We start from the raw sequence: 20,735 nt of genomic DNA, 5'->3' as shown, positions 1-20,735 counted from the left end.
CGCGATGCAGTGCCTTAGACCACTGCGCCACTCGGGAGGCCCAGAGCCATGCACACTTAACAAGTCTGTTTTTAGTGAGCATAAATAGGTGTGTAAATAAGTATCCTTACTATATAAGGAGACCAAAAGGAGACAGACAGACCCAGTTTAGACTATTGAGATGCATCCCATACAGTATTTCTTCTCACAGTTCAGTCTCCTTCTCGCCGCCATCACCTGCCAGGTAGTATTCATCATCTGTGGTTGTGTCAGAGTCCATGTCAGAGCCTGAGTTGGACTCCTCGAAGACTGCCAGGTTGGAGACGTAGCCCCTGGAGTCGGACTCCTCAAAGACTGCGTCAGACTCCTCAAAGACTGCCAAGTTGGAGACGTAGCCCCTGGAGGGTAGGCGCCCCCTAGGGGAAAGGCTGTCCTGTGACGCCCTGCTGTCTGTGGGGGAGGGCGAGGCAGAGGAGGAGGAGCTGGGAGGGCGAGATATGCGTCTGGAGGCTGGGGACCAGGGAGGGGACGGAGGGGGGGTTGGAGGACCCTCTGTATCCCACAGGGAGTGAGAGGTCTCCAGGCTGCCATGGTTCCACATGCGGCCAGTGGTGGTAGAGGTTGGAGATGGGGCGGTGACCTCTGAACTCCAGGATACATTTCTGGGTAGGGATTTGGATCTAGCCTTGTGTGGATTTATAAAATTAGCTTTGATTGTTTTGCGCTCATTTCTGGATGTCCTGTCACTAACGACAGACCAGTCATTTACAGCTTGGCTGTCACCTGTGGTTTTGTGGCCAGTGGTTGTGTGTGTGTCCCACCTTGGTATTGTCCAATCACCTTTGACCCTACAGTCATCCCAAGTCATGACCTCTTCTCCAAAGGTCAGAGCAGGGTAAGTGAGGTCACTGACACTGCTGACCCTAGGGCCTGAGGAGATGCGTCCAGGACCCGAAGGACGGCTGGAGAGCACAGAAGTCACAGAGAAGGAACGCCCAGCCTCAAGACCGTATTTGAGATCAGCACAGGAGGAGAAGGATGCCAGACGTCCCTCACTGCCACGCTGATCACCGGAACCGAACTCCCTGTCCCCTGGCTCACAGAGAGAGGTGGTCTTCTTCCTCTGAGGAATCCTGGGAATGTGGAACACGTTATCGTTCTCAGAGTCCTTCTGGCTGAAGTGGAAGACAGAGAAAGTGTTTCTGGTGCTGCCTGAGGAGGTTCTGTAGGCAGGGAGGGTTGCAGAGCGGCTGGGGTCCCAGGGTTGACGCATAACGGAGCTGAAGTCTCTCTGAGGAGGTTGCTTTCTGGCTCTACTGATCCTCTTCTCTTTGTAAGCTTCAAACTGCCGCCTTGTTGGGCTGATCTCGCTACTAGAAGGTTGGTGTTTGGGTTTAGTGATCCTTTCGTCCTTGTAAGCCTCAAATTGAGGAAGATCCATAACACAAGGCTGGTCTCTGTTTCTAGCCTCTATATGGTCTTTAAAACCCTCAAACTGTGAGTGTTTACGCCTAACATTTTCCTTCGTCATATCTGACGTGTGCTCACTGCCAGCCCAGAAAGAGTTTGAAGGTTTGTGTACGCCATCATTCTGCCTCCATTTGTCCTCCTCTTCTCGATTGCTCAAACCACTACTCTCAGTGACATCACTAATGTCACTGGCTCCTTTGACAGGAGGAGGCTGGGGTGTTCTCTTCGTCCTCTCGTCATCGAGACGTTTGACTCTGAAGGTCTGCCGGAGTCGACTCAGCACCAGGTCTATTTTGTTACTTTCCTTTTGCTCCTTCTCGGACTCTTTCTTTGGTTTCTCAGACTGAGGCATCGCTGGGTTTCTAGGGATATTGGCAGCAGGCGTACCAACAACATTGTCTCTCTTACCTCTCAGTGAGAATAAGCCTTTCTTTGGGCTCTGGGTTTGTAATGGAGCCGCTGCACTCTTAGGGAAACTCTCGCTTTTACACACAACCTTCTCAATGTCTAATGCTCCACTGTCATTGGAGCTTTGGTATGATTGACAGCTGGGACTTCCAATCACCTGGCTGTGTTGTGAAGGTAGACGGCAGAGTTCATTGGACTTTATCCCTGTGACGACTCGTGTGTCTGGTGTGTGTCGAGGAAAACAGGGCTGTGCAGGCCTAATACTGTCCAATATGGCAGAGGAATCAACTTTAGAAATCCTGTACACAAGTGTCTCAACATTTTCTTGACTGGTCTGTTTGGAGTTGTTGTTGACACAATCAATTTTCAAGGCAACAATCTTTGAACTGTCCTGTGACCTAGCCCTGTGATGGCCGTAGAAGGGGTAGTGTTGGGGTGAGGTAGGGGGTGAGAGAAGGGGTTGGTGTGATGTTGTGTGTGTGACCTCACCCTGTGTTGGGCGTGAAGACTTGAGTGTGGAATAGGGCGGGGAGCTAAATCGTGGCTTGGAAAAGCTCCCAAAATCTGGAAGGGAGAGAGGGGCAGCGGTCTTCCTCTGTGGTCCTATTACGGTCGAGTCGGTTCCTGTGTGTTTGAATGTGACGTTTGAAGTGTGGTCGCTAACATGCTCTGAGAGAGCTTGCCCTCCCTCCTTCACCAATGTATCAGATATTATGGATAAGTTATGCATCGAGGTTCTCCTCCAAACTTGTAGTTTGGTGGTCCTGGGGGTTGGGGGAGACAAAGGTGACGTAGCCCAGGTTGGGCTGCCCGATCTCAGGGAGGAGAAGATGGCGGGACCCTCTACACTACGGAGGGGTCTGGTTGGGGACAGAGGTCTCTGAGGTGAATGAGACTGTGACAGCCTTAGTTGTGACTCCTGCCACGCTCTATGTGCTGTTACCCTCCCTTCCACTTGGGGCTGGTGTTTCTTAGGGGAGAGGTCAAGGCTGCCTATGAACGTCCTTTCCACCAGAGGGGACGAGCTGGGTGGGGAGAGGGGCAGGGTGGAGGGGGCCTGGTTGGTGGGGATACTCAGGGATATGGGGGTATAGCTGTCTGGGGACAGCGGTCGGGTGTAGCGGGTCGGGATACTGGGGACGCATCCGGTTTTAAGTAGGAGTGGTTGGGGAGTTGTGGTAGGCGTGTAAGCAGTTTTAGGGGACTGCAGTTGGGATGTGGGGGTGTGGGTGTTACTCACTATGGGAATCTGGCTTCTGACGACTGGGGGTGGAGATTTTGGGCTGTTTTGGGGGTCTCGTCTCATAGAGGTATTGAGTGAGCGGGAACTATAGAGGGGTCTGTGGCTACTGAGAGATGTGGAGGCGATACTGGTTTGTAAGGAGAGCTGTCTGGAAGAGGGGTTCAGGGAATGGGACAAATAAAGGGTTCTATGACTACTGAGGGAGGATGGAGTGTCACTGGTTTCAGAGCTGGTTGGAGTCTTGGGGCTAAATACGGTCAGAGGAGTATAGATGGTGTCATAACTACATTGCCTACTGTAGCGATCAGGCTTGCTGGACTTTATTGGGCTACTCAAAGTGCTCGAGCTAGCTGGGCTACTGGTGTTAGACCTGAAGGAGATATTGGACAAACAATAGGGCTTTTGTGATTGTCGGTCATTCGAGTTAAGGGAATTCTGAGTTTTGAGTATTCTATAGGAATCCTGGTCTGGGATATCTTGAACATAAGTCATTTTAAGGGTGCTCTGAGGTGTGTGTTTGCCAGTGACAGTATTGCTGTTTAAGTTGGTATTGTTGGGGGTGACTAAATTATTGTTGTTATTGATGCTGATTTGCGGATTGACACCAGTGTTATCATTGGTGCTAGAGGGGCCCGTGTTATTATTGCTGGAAGTGCTTGAGAGGCTGAATGTGTTGTTGTTGTTGTTGTTGATAGTGGTGGTGGTAGTGGGACTGAGGGGGGAACTGGGATTAGACACACTATCCTCCAGAGTAATATGCTTTCGCCAGCTAGTAGATCTCAGGGTGGTTCCTCTGGGAAGAGACTGGCTCCCATGAAAATCCAGGTGGTCATATTGGGACGGTGGAGAGGAAGGTAGATGAGTATCACTGATGGGAACCGTGGTTCCATCTGGTCTCTCTGAAGGGGAAAGTCTCTCTAGACCACTAAACAGAAGAGTCTGCTTACTGGGGAAGGTTGGGTTGGGATACGCCCTGGAAGTCTGGGGAAGTTTGGTAAAGGGTGTGCCCTTTGTGTCTTTGTAATTGGGCGAGGTTGAAAATAGTTGTGTCCTGTGTGTATTTGCTTCTCTGTGATTGGAAGTTGGTAAGGGGAGGTGCCTTGACCTCTCTATTGTCCTGTAAGTGGGATCAGCTGAATAGGGGAGGAACTTGGACCTCTCTCTGGCTCCATCATTGGATGAGGTTAAGGAAAGGTGTGCCCTAATTGCCTCTGATGCTTTGTAATTGGTTGTGGATGGAGAGAGGTGTGGACTTGAAGTCTCTCCATCTATGTCATTGGTTAGAGATGAGATATTTGTCTCTGAGTGGATAGAGCTCGCAATAGTGTTGAGCCTTCTCAGAGAGAAAAGAAGGCTACTGGTTGTTGGTTTGGAACTCAGCAATGATGTCTGGGCTCCTTGACAACTTGCCTGTAACATTCCCTTGTGTACATGCAGGTCGGGAGAGAGGGGAGAGCTGGGAGTAACAGGGGAAACAGCTCCCCCCTCTCCGCCTCTGTTGGCCAGCCTCCCCCAACTCACATCCAGAGAGACAGGCTTAGAAACTGGGGCCTTTGTTGGGTTGTCCAGTTTGAGGCTGGGGGTGCTTCCCTCATACCAGCCCCCCACTGTGCTTCTGCTGCTACCCAGTGTTGAAGCCCTCTCATGGACTTGTGATCCAAGGGTCAACCCCCTCTCCCCAACACGTTGGTTCTGGGTCTCCAGAAACTGTTGTTGTCGTCGTTGTCCTACAGAGTCTGTCTCGAGAGGGACTTGCGGCTTCAAAAGCACACCCCCCTCGCTCACTTCCTGACCGTTACCTTGGGTTTCCTGTCCAGACTCACTGGTTGCCGTGCCAAACACACCAATGTCCATGCCCCGCTTGTTCCTGCGTATTCTCCCACTCCACTGTGGGGCAAGAACAGACACCAGCGTGGAGGACAACATGGCTGTCTTGGAATCCTCTTCCTCTTTAAAAGGAAGCGATGTCACTTCCTCTTCCTCTGAAGGGCAATTGGCTGGTACAAAATAATATGATGGTGAGACTTCTCTTTTCACCTGTCGAGAAAGTTCAAATCAGATTATATTGTTATCAACAATTAGATACATATTTGTTAAGCTTTAACCTCACAGCCAAAGGTTTTATATGAAAAAGATAATCTATGATTGAACGATTTTGCTTTTAGTCCAAAAGTTATGCAACGTCAGAAATGTCAAATCCATTGCCTTAGATCAAACTGCAGCGTGTAATGGTTTTCATATGTCAACACTGTGGCTTGTCACTCCACACCTCCCAAAGCTATGTAGGCTGAGTGGTAGAGTATTTGTGTGTGACAACACATTTAATCTGACATGGAAATCCAAATAGTGTACTTATTGAAACTGGAGCATTACAGGAGTCATGTTCCCATGGAAATGTTATTAAAAGAATTAGTCTGGACAAACAGGTTATTTCCAAGTACATGAGATTTCCACAGAAACACTATTTATCTCCTCCCCACACTGGCATTCATGTTGGTTCTTTTGAGATTACACAATGTTCAAACTGACATTGATCATGTGCCAACGGTTTAATTAAACGTTCATAATATGGCCTCGATGGCGCTGTTAATATAGCAAATGCCATTTGCAGTTATGACAATTGATGTTGGCTAATGGCAACACTGTAATGACACAAACTGGTGACATCAACTGTAATGACTGTTAATAACATGTCTATTGTGTTATTAAGTAAAGTGTCATTAATAATGTTGCCACTAAATGGTAATGCTTTATGTTTACCTGTGCTTGAGCTATAGGTGTGTCCCTTACAGGTCCCTGAGAACTGGAGCAGCAGGGAAATGTAGAGAAAAAAATGAATACATCATTACAATGAATGTTAATGGTTATACAGTGTATTCAGAAACTAATCAGACCCTTTGACTTTTTACAAATGTTGTTACGTTACAGCCTTATTCTCAAATTGATTCATTTAGATTGAGGAAACAATTTACACACAATACCCCATAATGATCCAATTTGTAAGTCGCTCTGGATAAGAGCGTCTGCTAAATGACTTAAATGTAAATGTAATGATAAAGTGAAAACAGTTTTGAAATTTAAGCAAATTTATTACAAATAAAAAAAAGATACCTTATTTACATATGCATTCAGACCCGTTGCTATGAGACTCAAAATTGAGCTCATGTACATCCTGTTTCCATTGATCATCCTTGAGATGTTTCTACACTTGATTGGAGTCCACCTGTGGTAAATTCAATTGATTGGACATGATTTGGAAAGGCACAAGTCTGTCTATAAAAAAGGTCCCACAATTGACAGTGCATTTCAGAGCAAAAACCAAGCAGTGAGGTCGAAGGAATTGTCTGTAAAGCTCAGAGACAGGGTTGTGTTGAGGCACAGATCTGGGGAAGGGTACCAAAAAATGTCTGCATCATCGAAAGTTCCAAACAGTGGCCTTCATCATTCTTAAATGGAAGAAGTTTGGAACCACCAAGATTCATTCTACAGCTGGCCTCCCGGCCATACTGAGCAATCGGGGGAAAAGGGCCTTGGACAGAGCTTTAGAGTTCCTCTGTGGAGATGGGAGAACCTTCCGGAAGGGGAACCATCTCTACAGCACTCCACCAATCAGGCCTTTATGGTAGAGTGGCCAGACAGAAGCCACTCCTCAGTAAAAGGCACATGACAGTCTGCTTGGAGTTTGCCAAAAGGCACCTAAAGGACTCAGCCCACGAAAAACAAGATTTTCTGGTCTGATGAAACCAAGATTGAACTCTTTGGCTTGAATGCCAAGCGTCACGTCTGGAGGAAACCTGGCATCCTCCCCACGGTGAAGCATGGTGGTGTCCACATCATGCTACGGATATGTTTTTCAGCTGAAGGGACTGGGAGACTAGTCAGGACCGAGGGAAAGATGAATGGAGCAAAGTACAGAGAGATCCTTGATGAAGTTCTGAGCACTCTGGAGCAGGTTCTCAGATAGGGGAGAACGTTCACCTTCCAACAGACAATGACCCTAAGCACACAGACAAGACAACACAGGAGTGGCCCAGCCAAAGTCCTTAAGTGGTGCAGCCAGAGCTCGGACTTGAACCCGTTTGAATGCCTGAGGTAGAGTACCTCATGATAAGCTATTGACCATCTATATTTTTCGTAGCTGTCTTTTACCACCACAAATCGATGCTGGCACTAAGACCGCACTCAACGAGCTGTATAAGGCAATAAGCAAACAAGAAATTGCTCATCCAGAAGCGGCATTCCTAGTGGTCGGGGACTTTAATGCAGGCAAATTGAAATCATTTTTACCTCATTTCTACCAGCATGTCACACGTGCTTTCAAGGAGCGGGACACTAAGCCGGACGCTTATAAGAAATCCTGCTATGCCCTCAGACGAACCATCAAACAGGCAAAGCTTCAATACAGGACTAAGATTGAATTGAATCCTACTACACTGGCTCTGTTGTTCATCGGATGTGGCAGGGCTTGCAAACTATTACGGACTACAATGGGAAACCCAGCCGCAAGCTGCCCAGTGACGTGAGCCTACCAGACAAGATAAATGCCTTTTATGCTTGCATCGAGGCAAGCAACACTGAAGAATGCATGAGAGCACCAGCTGTTCCGGACGACTGTGTGATCCCGCTCTCCATAGCCAATGTGAGCAAGACCTTTAAACAGGTCAAAATTCACAAGGCCGCGGGGCCAGACTGATTACAAGGACGTGCACTCAGAGCATGTGCGGACCAACTGGCAAGTGTCTTCACTGACATTTTTCAACCTCTCCCTGACCGAGTCTAATGCCTACGTTTAAAGCAGACCACCATAGTCCCTGTGCCCAAGAAAGCGAAAGTAACCTGCCTAAATGACTACTGCCCCGTAGCACTCATGTCGGTAGCCATGAAGTGCTTTGAAAGGCTGGTCATGCCTCACAGCAACAGCATCCTCCAGACCACCTTAGACCGACTCCAATTCGCATAACGCTCCAACAGATCCATAGATGATGCAATCTCAATCCCACTCCACACTGCCCTTTCTCACCTGGACAAAAGGAGAACCTATGTGAGAATGCTGTTCATTGACTACAGCTCAGCGTTCAACACCATAGTGCCCACAAAGCTCATCACTAAGCTAAGGACCCTGGGACGAAACACCACCTCCTCTGCAACTGGATCCTAGACTTCCTGACAGGCCGGCCCCAGGTGGTCAGGGTAGGCAACAACACATCTTCCACGTTGATTCTCAACACGGGAGCCCCTCAGGGGGGGGGGGGGCTTGCTTAGTCCCCTCCTGTACTCCCTGTTCCCCCACAATTGCATGGCCATGCACGACTCATGCATGCATGACTCATTTTATTTTATGCACTCATGCAACTACCTCTCCCTCAAAGTGAGCAAGACACAGGAGATGAACGTGGACTAGTGCGTACGGCCCAGTACATCACTGGGGCGAAGTTTCCTGCCATCCAGGACCTATATACTAGGTGGTATCAGAGGAAGGCCCCAAAAATGGTTAACGGCTCCAATCACCCAAGTCATAGACCATTCACTCTGCTACCGCACAATAAGTAGTACCGGAGCACCATGTCTAGGTCCAAAAGGCTCCTGAACAGCTTCTACCCCCAAGCCAACAGACTGCCGAACAGTTAATCAAATGGCTACCTGGACTATTTACATTGGCCACCCCCCTGCTTCTACTCACTGTTTATTATCTATGCATTATCACTTTACCCCTACCTTCATGTACAAACTACCTCAATTAACCTGTACCCCACACATTAACTCGGTACTGGTAGCCCCTGTACATAGCCTCGGTATTGTTATTTTATTATGTTACTTTAATTCAATTTTTTAAAACTTTATTTAGTAAATATTTCCTTAGCTCAATTTCTTGAACTTCATTGTTGGTTAAGGGCTTGTAAGTAAGCATTTCACGGTAAGGTCTACACCTATTGTATTCGGAGCATGTGACAAAATTTGATTTGATCTCCGGAGAGACCTGAAAATAGCTGAGCAGTGACACTTCCCATCCAACCTGACAGCGCTTGAGGATCTGCAGAGAAGAATACCCAAGAAGACACAAGGCTATAATTGCTGCCAAAGGTGCTTCAACAAAGTACTGAGTAAAAGGGTCTGAATACTTATGTAAATTTGATGTGTTTTTAATTTGAATAAATTTGCTAAATAAAATATAAAAAAGAACCCATTTCTGCTTTGTAATTATGGGGTATTGTGGGTAGATTGATGAGGAGCAAAAAACAAATCGAATCCAGTTTAGAATAAGGCTGTAACATAACAAAATGTGGAAAAAGCCAAGGGGTCTGAATACTTTCTGAATGCACTGTATACCATAATACATAAGACACACAAGCATGCAGACACACCTCCTGGGTGTTAATGTTTTTGTAAAGATTACAGGTGTCGCAAGTTTTTCATTCACCCTGATCCACAGGATCAACTACATTCCATCTTCTCTCTTGACCCCCATTGCTCATTCTCTCCTTCTTGTCTATCCTCCAGCTCTCCCTTTTTTCATGATTTATGTTTACCTGGGCTCATAGCCGCGGGAAGTAGGGGTGTAACAGCATTGTGGGAGTTCTGGGTATATTTATGTTAGATTGTTATCAGGTCGCTGTCTGTATTGGTGTTTTAGCTGGTATATCAGTCAGCAGGGCGTGTGAGTGTTGAGCAATGGGACAGATCCAACAATATGCCCAGAAACCCCTCAAAGCTGAATTCTAAATATATTTTAATGTAAAAAATATTGAATATTTAAAACATTTTCACAAAAGTAGCACACTGGGCCTTTACTAGTATTAGCAGACTGATATAGATGCCTGTAGCATGAGCAAAACATTTTTTTTTTTACCAGCAAAAAAAGTTGTATAATTAAGAAGAGTCTTTTGCAAGATTCAATACTTGGGAATGTAAGAGTTGTTGCCCTGTCCCTTTCTCTGCAATTGTCATTCTAATGGAATTCAGAAACTCAATCCTGTCCTCAAATGTTTACATCAAAAAGGTGCAAAGTTATGGGCAAAGACACAAAACATCCATACGAAATTAAATGTTTTTATTGAGCAAATAACATGGAAAACAACCACTTTTTGTGCAGTATTAATTTACCATCGTTACAAACCACTTAAATGTACATTACTGTATTGTACACAAGCTGGTCATCTAGGATTGTAACTAGACTTTCCATCACCATGAAGTAAAACAATGTACAGTAGAGTAATTGAGTACATTGAGACATCAAGTGGTTTTTGATGTTGTGGCTGACATGGTAGAGCATGGCGCTTGCTAGGGTTGTGGGTTTGATTCCCACGGGGGACCAGTACGAAAAACTATGAAAATGTATGCACTCCCTACTGTAAGTTGCTCTGGGTAAGAGTGTCTACTGAAAAGGAATGAATAGACCATTTCAGTTCACATAGAAATAAGTTGCATTTGCAAAGTATTTCAAGAAACCGGAAAACATATCAAGCAACTAATTTTATATTCCAACAGTATTAATCAGATGAACTGTTTGGTGCAGATAATTATCAGACTCAGAAGTTACAAATGCTGGTAGACACTCAACTACAAATACATTTAGTTAGTAAACTGGGCCTTTACTAGTCCTGTTTTAGCAGACCACATATAGACATCTTCAGCAGAGGCAATGTTTTTCTTTCTGCGTGGAAAACGTCACAGCAGCACCCCCACCCCCACCCCAAACTACTTCCAGTGGTGTTGCCTAGGCTATGTTAGCAATAGCGGAACTATTAACTGAATGCCTTAACATCACACTTGTAATAAAGACATCACACACAAACACAGGGCCACAGTGCTACTATGGAAGTTGATGTTGAGAGGTGTGTAGCCTCAGTCTAAAGGGCTGACATGGATGACAATACAGCCAGGTAAAGGTCGTCTGTGACTAAGGGACAGTGTTTGATAAATGACTCGTACTGATAAGAGTTGCATTCATCTCTGACACATAGAATAATGCGCGCACACACACACACACACACACACACACACACACACACACACACACACACACACACACACACACACACACACACACACACACACACACACACACACACACACACACACACACACACACACACACACACACACACACACACACACACACACACACACACACACACACCTAAGAAATCAATCTGAAGTATTTCCTCAGTACAGCAGTCCAAGGAACTAATTAACCTTGGTTAAACCATATTGATTTATGGAGCCGTGTTGGTGCAATTCTGTCTGTACACATACGTAGATGGTAAAAGAAGGATAGTGTCTAAGAGAAGGGCAATAAAAAATGCATCACTGTATAATACAAAATCCCATAACTAAGGCAATAAACTCTAGCTTTAAAAATGCTCTGTCTCACCTGTGTAGACAGTGTTCCCTCTGAGCTGTGGACTCTAGTTTTTCCAGGTCGTATTTCTTGCTGTGTTGAGAGGAGAGTCTGAAGGAAAGGGAGGATGTGAACCAGTTCTGGTTGGGGTTCCTGTTCAGAACCTCAGGTCGGCCGTGACTCTCCTCCCTGGTCCCCAAAGTTAGCTCTGGTCACAAACATCCCATATGGTATTAGAGTAGAGTTTATAACTAGACCTGTGATAGGTACTAATTTAACAGTCCATGTGGATCTACAGCAGACAGGTAAATCACTGCACACTGCTGTAAGTTCCCTCAGTTGTGTCCCCTGTTGTGCTGAGCGATTAGTGCTTTTTGGGGTCGGTTCCTTTCGTTTTGATTATAAAAAAATAAATAACGCTTTTTTATTTTTTTATATAATTAAAAAAAAAACATTAAATGTATTATGAAATAATGACTTTATAAAGCCAAAAGTAGTGAACATTCAATTGCCAAAACATTGACTTATTCCATTGTCTCTGTCTGGTCCACACTGACATCAATAGACATCAATTGAAAAAGAGGAAATTACTATGAAATAATAATAAATATTTCAGTTCTGTATATTACTTAGCTTTTATTTGATGACTATTATCTTTAATTCCTTAAAGTAATCTCATCAGTAGCAGTCAGCCAGCCAGGCCATCTAACGTTATGTGCTCCCCATACGGTACTGTCTGTAGTCATCCTATTTAGCTAGCCTGTCTAAGTATACTGCAGAGTGGTCTGACAAAATCATTTTGACTAGTTCTTCAAAGTAGATAAGGTATACTTCCGCAAACGGTCTCGGTACCCCTTGTCGTTGTGAACATTGCTCTCTTATGCGGTCTATGCGGTCTGTGTGTATTTAACCTAATGTAGCAGGCGTAAAAGTGTATCCGTCCAGAGATGTGTATACAATGACTAGATGCTCATGTCTATTCCCTAACAACGGGAGTCGTTATTCCAAAGGCGGGAAGGCAGTCGACAAGCTTAGGTTCAAAATAAGCCCATAGAAACGCATTCGCTTCGCTTCTTCCTATCTGATCTGTCTCTGTCATTTTACATAATTACCATGTTTCTGCACTGACGTAGGTTGAGTTTACTTATTGAAAAGTACAACTCCCTTCAGCCTACATAGTTCTTGACTTAATTTATCAAATCTCTCGTGAATGATTTGATTTCTCTGGGCTCACAAAATAAATAAATAAATGGAATTCAAGTAATTGAACCGATAATTGCGCAGCACTAGTCACCTGTGTCTATAAGGTGTGCGAGTTGTCTCACCTGTCTGTTCTATCCCCCCACTGTTGGCACTGAGTGGTGTCTGAGTCCACTGGTCAGTTTCCACTTCGTTTCCATGATGATTGTTCTCCTGGGACCACCTCACATCCTGGGGTCTCCTGGGGAACAACACACCTAAGTATCCATGGAAATCAGACCATGTATGACCAGAACCTAAGTCCAATAATATGGAACTAGACCATAAAGACAAGGTCCAATCGGTCATAGGCAATAGCAGCAGGTGAGTGACGGTGATTCTAACACTCACATTATCTGTCTATCAGCCTTACCTGACATATAAAATCATTTGATTTATTTTAGAATGATCCGCTCCCGTCACTCAACACGCCCAGGCAGCCACACACTGCTCACTGATATACCAGCTAAAACACCAATACAGACAGAGACCTGATAACAATCTAACATAAACATGGAGCAACTATCTGACACACATCTATCTGATGATCTCTGTCTCTGCACAGACCAATTGCAACCAGTCAGTATAATCCCACTAAAGTGCTGATTATTCACCCTGATTCTAAACACAATGGAAAGATACCAAAGTAATCAGAGAGTACTATACCTCAGGGAGATGCAGTGATTACCATCTAGACTACACTGTCTTGTCCTGTTCTGGGCTGGCTGGCAGCTACCAGCATGGGCCAAGTTCAAATCAACTGTGACTACAGTTTAAAGCCTCTAGCTGTCTTCGGCACGGAAGTCACACGAGGATTCTCTGTCTCAGTCTGCCTCTTTGTCTGTCTGTCTGTCTCTCAATCTGTCCATCTTCTGTTTCTTCCATTTTCTTTCTCCCTCCCTTTTTCTCCCTCCCAATACAGAGGCACGGCCCTCTGCTGTGGGTGAAATAAGCCATTACACAAGCTGCTACGCCTTTCCTTTAGAAAATACTTGTTGGCTGTAAGGCTTACTAAGCTCTGCATCATAACAGGACAACGTGGCAGGACATGCTATAAGTAGAGCTCTCCCGTGGCAATCATTCCTTTAACCTGAGATGAATGCCAAATTCAACAGACTGCAGGGCAGATTCAGTCAATGTTTGTACCCTTTCTTTCTCCCACAGACCATGAGCGCATTGATGTCAACAAGGGAAAATGGGTGAACATGCTCTATTCACAGAAACACCACTGTTGTTGGTTGTTGCCGGCGTTGGCCTAAATCCTTCCAAACTACGATCAAACTAAACTGGAATGCTTACAGCACTGAGCACCTCAAGCCAAAGCAAACATCTATCCTAAAGGAAAGCTTCACATCCGTTCTGAGTAAATAAAATAGTTGGTCAAATCACTCTGCTCTCCACAGCAGCATGCATGTGCTTCAAGGCTTACTTTCTTCAAAACGTCTAACATGCCCAGCACGACATGCAAGATAATGTCAAAGTGAAAGGTTATAGTCCTGTCATAAGATGTTCAAAATGATTAGCATAAATCAACCTTTCTGTAAGCTTATTGTGAAGACATATAATGGCTGTCCATTTTGATCTTCACAGATGTATACTGAGTGTACAAACATTAGGAACACCTGGTCTTTCCGTGACATAGATCGACCAGATCAAAGCTATGATGCCTTATTGATGTCACTTGTTAAGTGTAGATGGCGGTGAAGAGACAGGTTAAAGAAGGATTTAAGCCTTCAAGGGGATTTTGCTTTACAATAGGTCAAGTGCGAAACTGTGGTGTAGATACTTGTGGGGATGAATAGTAGACGGGGGTCTGACATCTTATCACAGATTTCCTGCAATTCTACACATAACTTTTTTATGGCTCTTGAGGCATAAGTGGAAGGATAAGTGGAAGTTGTTATTGCTATTTCCTCACGAGGATAATCTGGAAACCCAAATAAATGTCTGGGGGGGGGGGGGGGGATTGAACTGTTCTCAATATTGGGGGGAGGGTGTGTCAATTTCACCTAGGTTAGCCTATGACCCCACACCAAACATGGGTAATGTCACAACCATCTGCCAGTCCCACCCCAACTGAATACTTGCACAGTAAAGGCAATGCTTTATAGCACAGATTTGTTGACCTTTTGTAGAGGGATTGATATGGGATTAAGAAAAATTGATTTAATTGGCAAAGGAACAATCCTGAACATGCATGGAGGCCTATGGTTCCACACAAATGCCAGCACAACTATGTTTCCTAGGTGACGTTTAAAGTAACTGTCTCGTGAAAATCTCACTTTTAAAAGTTACTCTTAACTCATACCCAGATAATGTTGTTGAATAGTCCTATATTCTTATTTTTTGGCCAAAACAAAAAACCCACCTCAAACAGACTGTTTCAAAAATGCTTGCTATTTTATGTTGGCTCATTAAATAAAGGTGAAATTGACTGAGCTGGCAAATCAGCAGTCTACTCGCATAGATACACAGCGAGACATGGCTTAACGTTACCAGTAGGGTCCAGCCGTAGGGTCCTCCCGTTACTCCTATGTTAAATGACTTACTTTACGCATAACCCGACATTTTTAGCATTCTACAAACATGTTGGATATGCTTGGTTGGTCATTTTTAACATACTTCCGTGCCGTCTTAAATCAACAAACTACATCATACCTATAAACACTGACTCTACACGTAAAAATGTTAGCATGAACAGATGTACATTCCATGCGATGGTCATTCACGATTATCCACCAAAGAGCTGATTCCAAAAGACTTTCTTCAGTTAGTTAATGTTAGCGAACTAACCATGCTTTTATAGTTAACATGAATAAATCTGGTTGCGTACTGTTTTGTTTGAACAATAGTAGGAGAAAAGACCACCCAAATAAGTTTCATCAACTGCCCAAGGACCAGTTCTAACTAGATATGTATATTGCCTGTGTAAACCTGAAGATTCCACCAAGTAGGTGTAGATATTGCCATAGGTCTCTTTGGGCCATTTGGTAGGGTTGTCTGCACAGCTGGTCTTCGGCAAGTTGAAAGAACATATAGACAAGGGAACGATAACTTTTCTATATACCTAGACCGTCCGAGGGCAGGCAAAGACTGGAAGTCTTGGGGGGAAATGATTTCACTCATATTTTAAATACTTATAAATTCTATTTCATAGAAATCGGAAACACTGGACAGTTACTTTAAAATGTCAGGGATGCAGCATGCATGTGTGAGCTGACTGTTACATAAAACACCTCGAAAGTTCGTATAATGCGTAAAATAATACAAGTTCAAACGCAAGTGGGCCTAGGCTGAACAAGAAGGCAAGAAGAGAAAACCCCCAAAATTGTAAAACCAAACATGTCCAAATTATATCGAATGATATCAGCCTACTGACCTTACAGTGCTGCAAATGTATGGACTTCACAATTCCGTAGACTATCATTTGCAAAGAAGCAATTACAACTAAGTTTTAAATGAATCAAGACATTTACTCTGTCTTGTTCGTCCTCTTCCAGTTTCCGTCTCTCTGGAAAGGCGCCTCTGTCTCTTCCTCTCTCTCCTTCTCTCCACCTAGACATCTGAGATCTACCTTCGCCGCGTCATGTGTTGACATTATCAGTCTACCGGCTCGCGTTTGGTTACCCTCCGTTAACCAATTGAGGCGGAGGGAGGCTTAAAAACACCCCCGGTGAAAAGGCAGAAAGGAATTGAAGTACATCGTACATCTCCATTCCTGAGGCTGATCCGCAATTACTGGCACTCTCCACGTGATATGGGTTTCCTCTCTCCCGCCTCTCTCTCCCTTGGGTGTGACCCAATGTCACCTTTGTGCATGCGAACTGGACAGGACAGGTGCGGAGAACAAGTTTCGCTTTCTAAAAACAAAAGACCGTAAGGGAATCGATTAGATAAGGTTACTACCGAGATAAGGCGAGGGTCATTTCCTTGCTGAATGTACGCATACTTCTAAACAAACCGACATTCCGTAAAAAATTGCGTTTGGCCTTAGAGGCAAATAAAAAAACATCGAGCTCTAAGCGTGTCTAACTTCTACACTTGCGGATTTGAATGACTTAGTATTTAAATAGGTTACAGTCTGGCGCTGAGTAAATAATAGGTCATCTGGAATGAATTTCACATTTAGAACAGGAGACAACGCCGCCGCTCGCTCTGTATTTAATTCAATTCAAACGGCTTTATTGGCAGGGGAAACATGTTTACACTGCCAAAGTAGGTTAATTAATAGAAAATAGATCTCTCTCACCCTCTGTAATGTGACTGAATAGACACTAGAGGACGCAGCCACACTGGGCTGATTCGATGAGGCTTTTGCATTTTTTACATCTTGCACACGGTTTGATTTTCATCCGTTTTTCTCCAGTTAAGAAATCAATATTCATCAGGATGTGTGGCGGTGCCTCTGCTGTTGTTCAGGATGACTCTGGAGATTGATGATGCGAAGAGGATAATTATTTTTTGTGTCGAATCGTTGGAAGCCATTAATTATCCCCTTATTAACCCCCAATGAGAAATACACACACACGGGTACAGACAGGTAGACACAATTACATTTTTTGACACCCAGTCTCCACATGCTCCTACACCACAAATGCATATAATCCAAGGCACTATACTAAACATCAATGTTAATCAATGATTGAGGCAAAAAGGAAGAGATGGAGAGAGTTAGACAGAAATAAAGAAACTATAGTTCTGTTGTGGTTGATGACACAAACGTATTTGGAATGAAGAGGTGGTGTTGTGTGTGTGTGAGTGAGTGTGGTGTGGTTGTCAGACTGAGACAGCTAGGCTTTACATACTTCATAAGCCTCTTGCCACCTGAACCATAAATTGCCGTCAGGCCTTTACAAATACATGATCTCCACGAGGGATTCAAACGGAGCCAATTCATAACCAGGAATTGATTTTTAAAAGTGGTCACATTGAAGGAGAGCCATTCAAGGCACGTCTTGTAGTTAACATAATTGAGTTTTATATGGTCTCCCAAAAAAAGTAATCACAAAGGATAATCAGGGAGGGGACAATCACTCTGGGGCTTAATTTGTTAGTAAACAGGCTGAGACAGATTCAGGCTCTGGATAATCACTCAATTTCTTCTTAGTTTATTGTTTGTTTATTGTCAGGATGGCATAGTGCTCTGCAGGGTTGGAGTTGGGCAGGGGCACACTTATAACAAGCCAGGACCCGTCAATAACACCTTACATTTAGCTGTACAGCTGTTGCCTATACATCTAAGATGCCTTGTAAACAGAGGTCAAGTGGAAAGTATTGCTTGTAAATGGGGCTTGAGATTTGTTCTGAAAACCCCTGAAACACACAGTGTACAAAACATTGCTCTTTCCATGACATAGACTGGCCAGGTGAATCCAGATGAAAGCTATGATCTCTTAATGATGTCACCTGTTAAATCCACTTCAATCAGTGTAGATGAAGGGGAGGAGACGGAAGGTTTTTAAGCCTCAGGACAATTGAGACATGGATTGTATATGTGTGCCATTCAGAGGGTGTATGGGCAAGACAAAATATGAACTTGCCTTTGAATGGGGTATGGTAGTAGGTGCCAGACGCACCGGTTTGAGTGTGTCAAGAACTGTGACGCTGCTGTGTTTTTCACACTCAACAATTTCCTATGTGTATGAAGGATGGTCCACCACCCAAGGACATACAGCCAACTTGACACAACTGTGGGAAACATTGGAGTCAACATGGGCCAGCATCCCTGTGGAACACCTTTGTCACCTTGTAGAATCCATGCCCCTATGCTGTTCTGAGGGCAAAATGGGGTACAACTCAATATTAGGAAGGTGTTGCTAATGTTTTCTACACTCAGTCACAGATGTGTATGATATGTTGGATGATTCGTGCTTTCTCTGTGTCGTTTACAAAGAGAGTATAGACATGCACTACCACAATACATGAAATTACCAATATGGATATATATTCAGAGCACAGACAGTTCCACAATGTTTGATAAATGCTTTGAACCAACTACCCACCCACAGTCACCTACACTTGATTGATGTGTCAGTGCATCTGTCTCCATGTATGGTGTCAGGTTTGTGGCTTACCTCTGTCAATCTCTACCTCTCCTCCAGTTGAAACATCACCATTCATTATCCTCTTAGTACCTGCGGTTGTGCTACTAAGAGCAGTCAGGAGTTTTATTTATGCCTGTATAAAAATGTATTCATGTGATCCCGAGGGAGCTCTTAAGGCTGAAGGGAGAGCTGTTGGAGCCATAGGGGCCCACAGGGAAATGTCTTTTTCATTTGAGCACCGTCCAAAGTGGCCGCATCCTACCACAACGACCAGAGAGACTATCTCGAAGGCCCTGTGAAGACAAAATGCTGTTTTTCCTGTGTTTTGCATCATATTGTACAACTGATGAAACTAACACAGTAAAAGTGTGAAAACATGTGATCAGTGTAATTTCCTGATAGTTGTTGGTTGAAAATCTATCTACACAGTACCTTCTAAACAGCAAGTTTAGGCTTGCCTAGTGACATCACCAGGCAGTATAGGTAAATAGGCAGTGGTGGAAAAAGTACCCAATTGTCATACTTGAGTAAAAGTAAAGATACCTTAATAGAAAGTCACCCAGTAAAATAGTACTTGAGTAAAAGTCTAAAAGTATTTGGTTTAAAATATACTTAGATATCAAAAGTAAATGCAACTGCTAAAATATACCTACTTATTAAAACATTCCTGATATTAAGCAAACCAGATGGCACCATTTTCTTTTTACATGTATTTTTATTTACAGATAGCCAGGGGCACACTCCAACTCTCAGACACAATTTACAAACAGTGTGTCAGATCAGAGGCAGTAGGGATGAACAGGAATGTTCTCTTGATAAGTGTGAGTTAGACAATTTTTCCTGTCCTGCTCAGCATTCAAAATGTAACAAATACATTTGGGTGTCAGGGAAAGTGTATGGAGTAAAAAGTACATTATTTCTTTAAGAATGTAGTGAAGTTAAAGTTGTCAGAAATATAAATAGTAAAGTACAGACACCCCAAAAAACGATTTAAATCATTTTTACTTAAGTACTTTACACCACTGTAAATAGCCCACCCCCCAAAAAAATAAATCTTGACAATATCATTTTCAAGTTACATATCCGTCCCATTAGGCCCCTCCAAGCAGGTCCCTCGCTCAGAACACTCCTTGACAGTCCTAGCAAACTTCCTGCTTGAGAAATTGTTTTCTAAATAAAAATATATTCCTCTAAGGTACTTAATTGTTACCCAGAAATTATTTAATATTGAGATTTAAAAAATGGCTGCATTGGGCCTTTAAAGAGCCAGCGCAGCACAAATGAGAGGGAGAGAATTATTTGTTATTATTATTTGTTATTATTTTCATATTGTAAATATCCAAAGTAAGCTTGGCAATATGTACATTGTTACGTCATGCCAATAAAGCGAATTGAATTGAAAGAAAGAGAGAGAGAAACATTCTCCGAGCAGGTGAATCTAGCATCTTTTGCTGTTTTGTTTTGTCCTTTCTCTTTTCTTTCTCTCTCTCTGACTGATACTGTGGAGAGTTACCGTGAATATTTGTCTATCTTCTCTGAGACAATGCACATTACCATTATAGACATAAACAGACCTGGCTGCAGTCTGAGTTTGACTGGTTATACTTCTCTAGTCCTCTCTATCTCCTCCTCTCTTCTTTCACCTCTACCATCCCTCTCTCCTCAGTTCTCGCTCTCTTTCTGTCTCTCCAGGCTATACTGTCCAATCGGAGAGGGAGAAGTTAACTGCCCTCGGCCGCAGTATTGGCTTCTGGGTAATTAGCCTTAAGTGGAGACTGGCGGAGGGAGAACGGCACTAACAGATTAGCAGTTCTGAAGAGACGCATTCCTTCTAATCAATACAAGTCCATTTGTGGAAATGGAGCAATTTGGGGAGAAATACGCCCCTGTCCCTGGCCCAGACAGTATACACTTAGGCATGGTAGGAGTAACAATCTCTCACTGACTTTGGTTTGGTCCCCTCCCTTATTACCTGCCTTTCCTTCTTTATTTTTGAATTGTCTACTTTAGTCCC

General features: G+C 43.9%; 1 protein-coding gene across 1 annotated transcript; it reads right to left on the bottom strand.

The window, feature by feature from the left end:
* Positions 1-70: 70 nt before the first annotated feature.
* Positions 71-16,191, bottom strand: LOC123991225 (mucin-12-like). Its single transcript, XM_046292595.1, has 5 exons — positions 16,154-16,191; positions 12,764-12,879; positions 11,472-11,646; positions 5,861-5,903; positions 71-5,137 (listed from the first exon to the last, which is right to left on the bottom strand). Exon 5 carries the CDS (start codon positions 5,024-5,026, stop codon positions 185-187), a length of 4,842 nt encoding a protein of 1,613 aa, XP_046148551.1. The 5' UTR covers positions 5,027-5,137; positions 5,861-5,903; positions 11,472-11,646; positions 12,764-12,879; positions 16,154-16,191; the 3' UTR covers positions 71-184.
* Positions 16,192-20,735: the final 4,544 nt, after the last annotated feature.

This window comes from Oncorhynchus gorbuscha, linkage group LG12, assembly GCF_021184085.1.
Source record: "Oncorhynchus gorbuscha isolate QuinsamMale2020 ecotype Even-year linkage group LG12, OgorEven_v1.0, whole genome shotgun sequence".
Taxonomy (NCBI): Eukaryota; Metazoa; Chordata; class Actinopteri; order Salmoniformes; family Salmonidae; genus Oncorhynchus; species Oncorhynchus gorbuscha.
This window is presented reverse-complemented; position numbering and strand designations above follow the sequence as displayed.

What these genes read in the sequence shown, in the direction of transcription:
- LOC123991225 (XM_046292595.1), bottom strand. Translation starts at nt 5,026, where the DNA reads ATGTTGTCCTCCACGCTGGTGTCTGTTCTTGCCCCACAGTGGAGTGGG.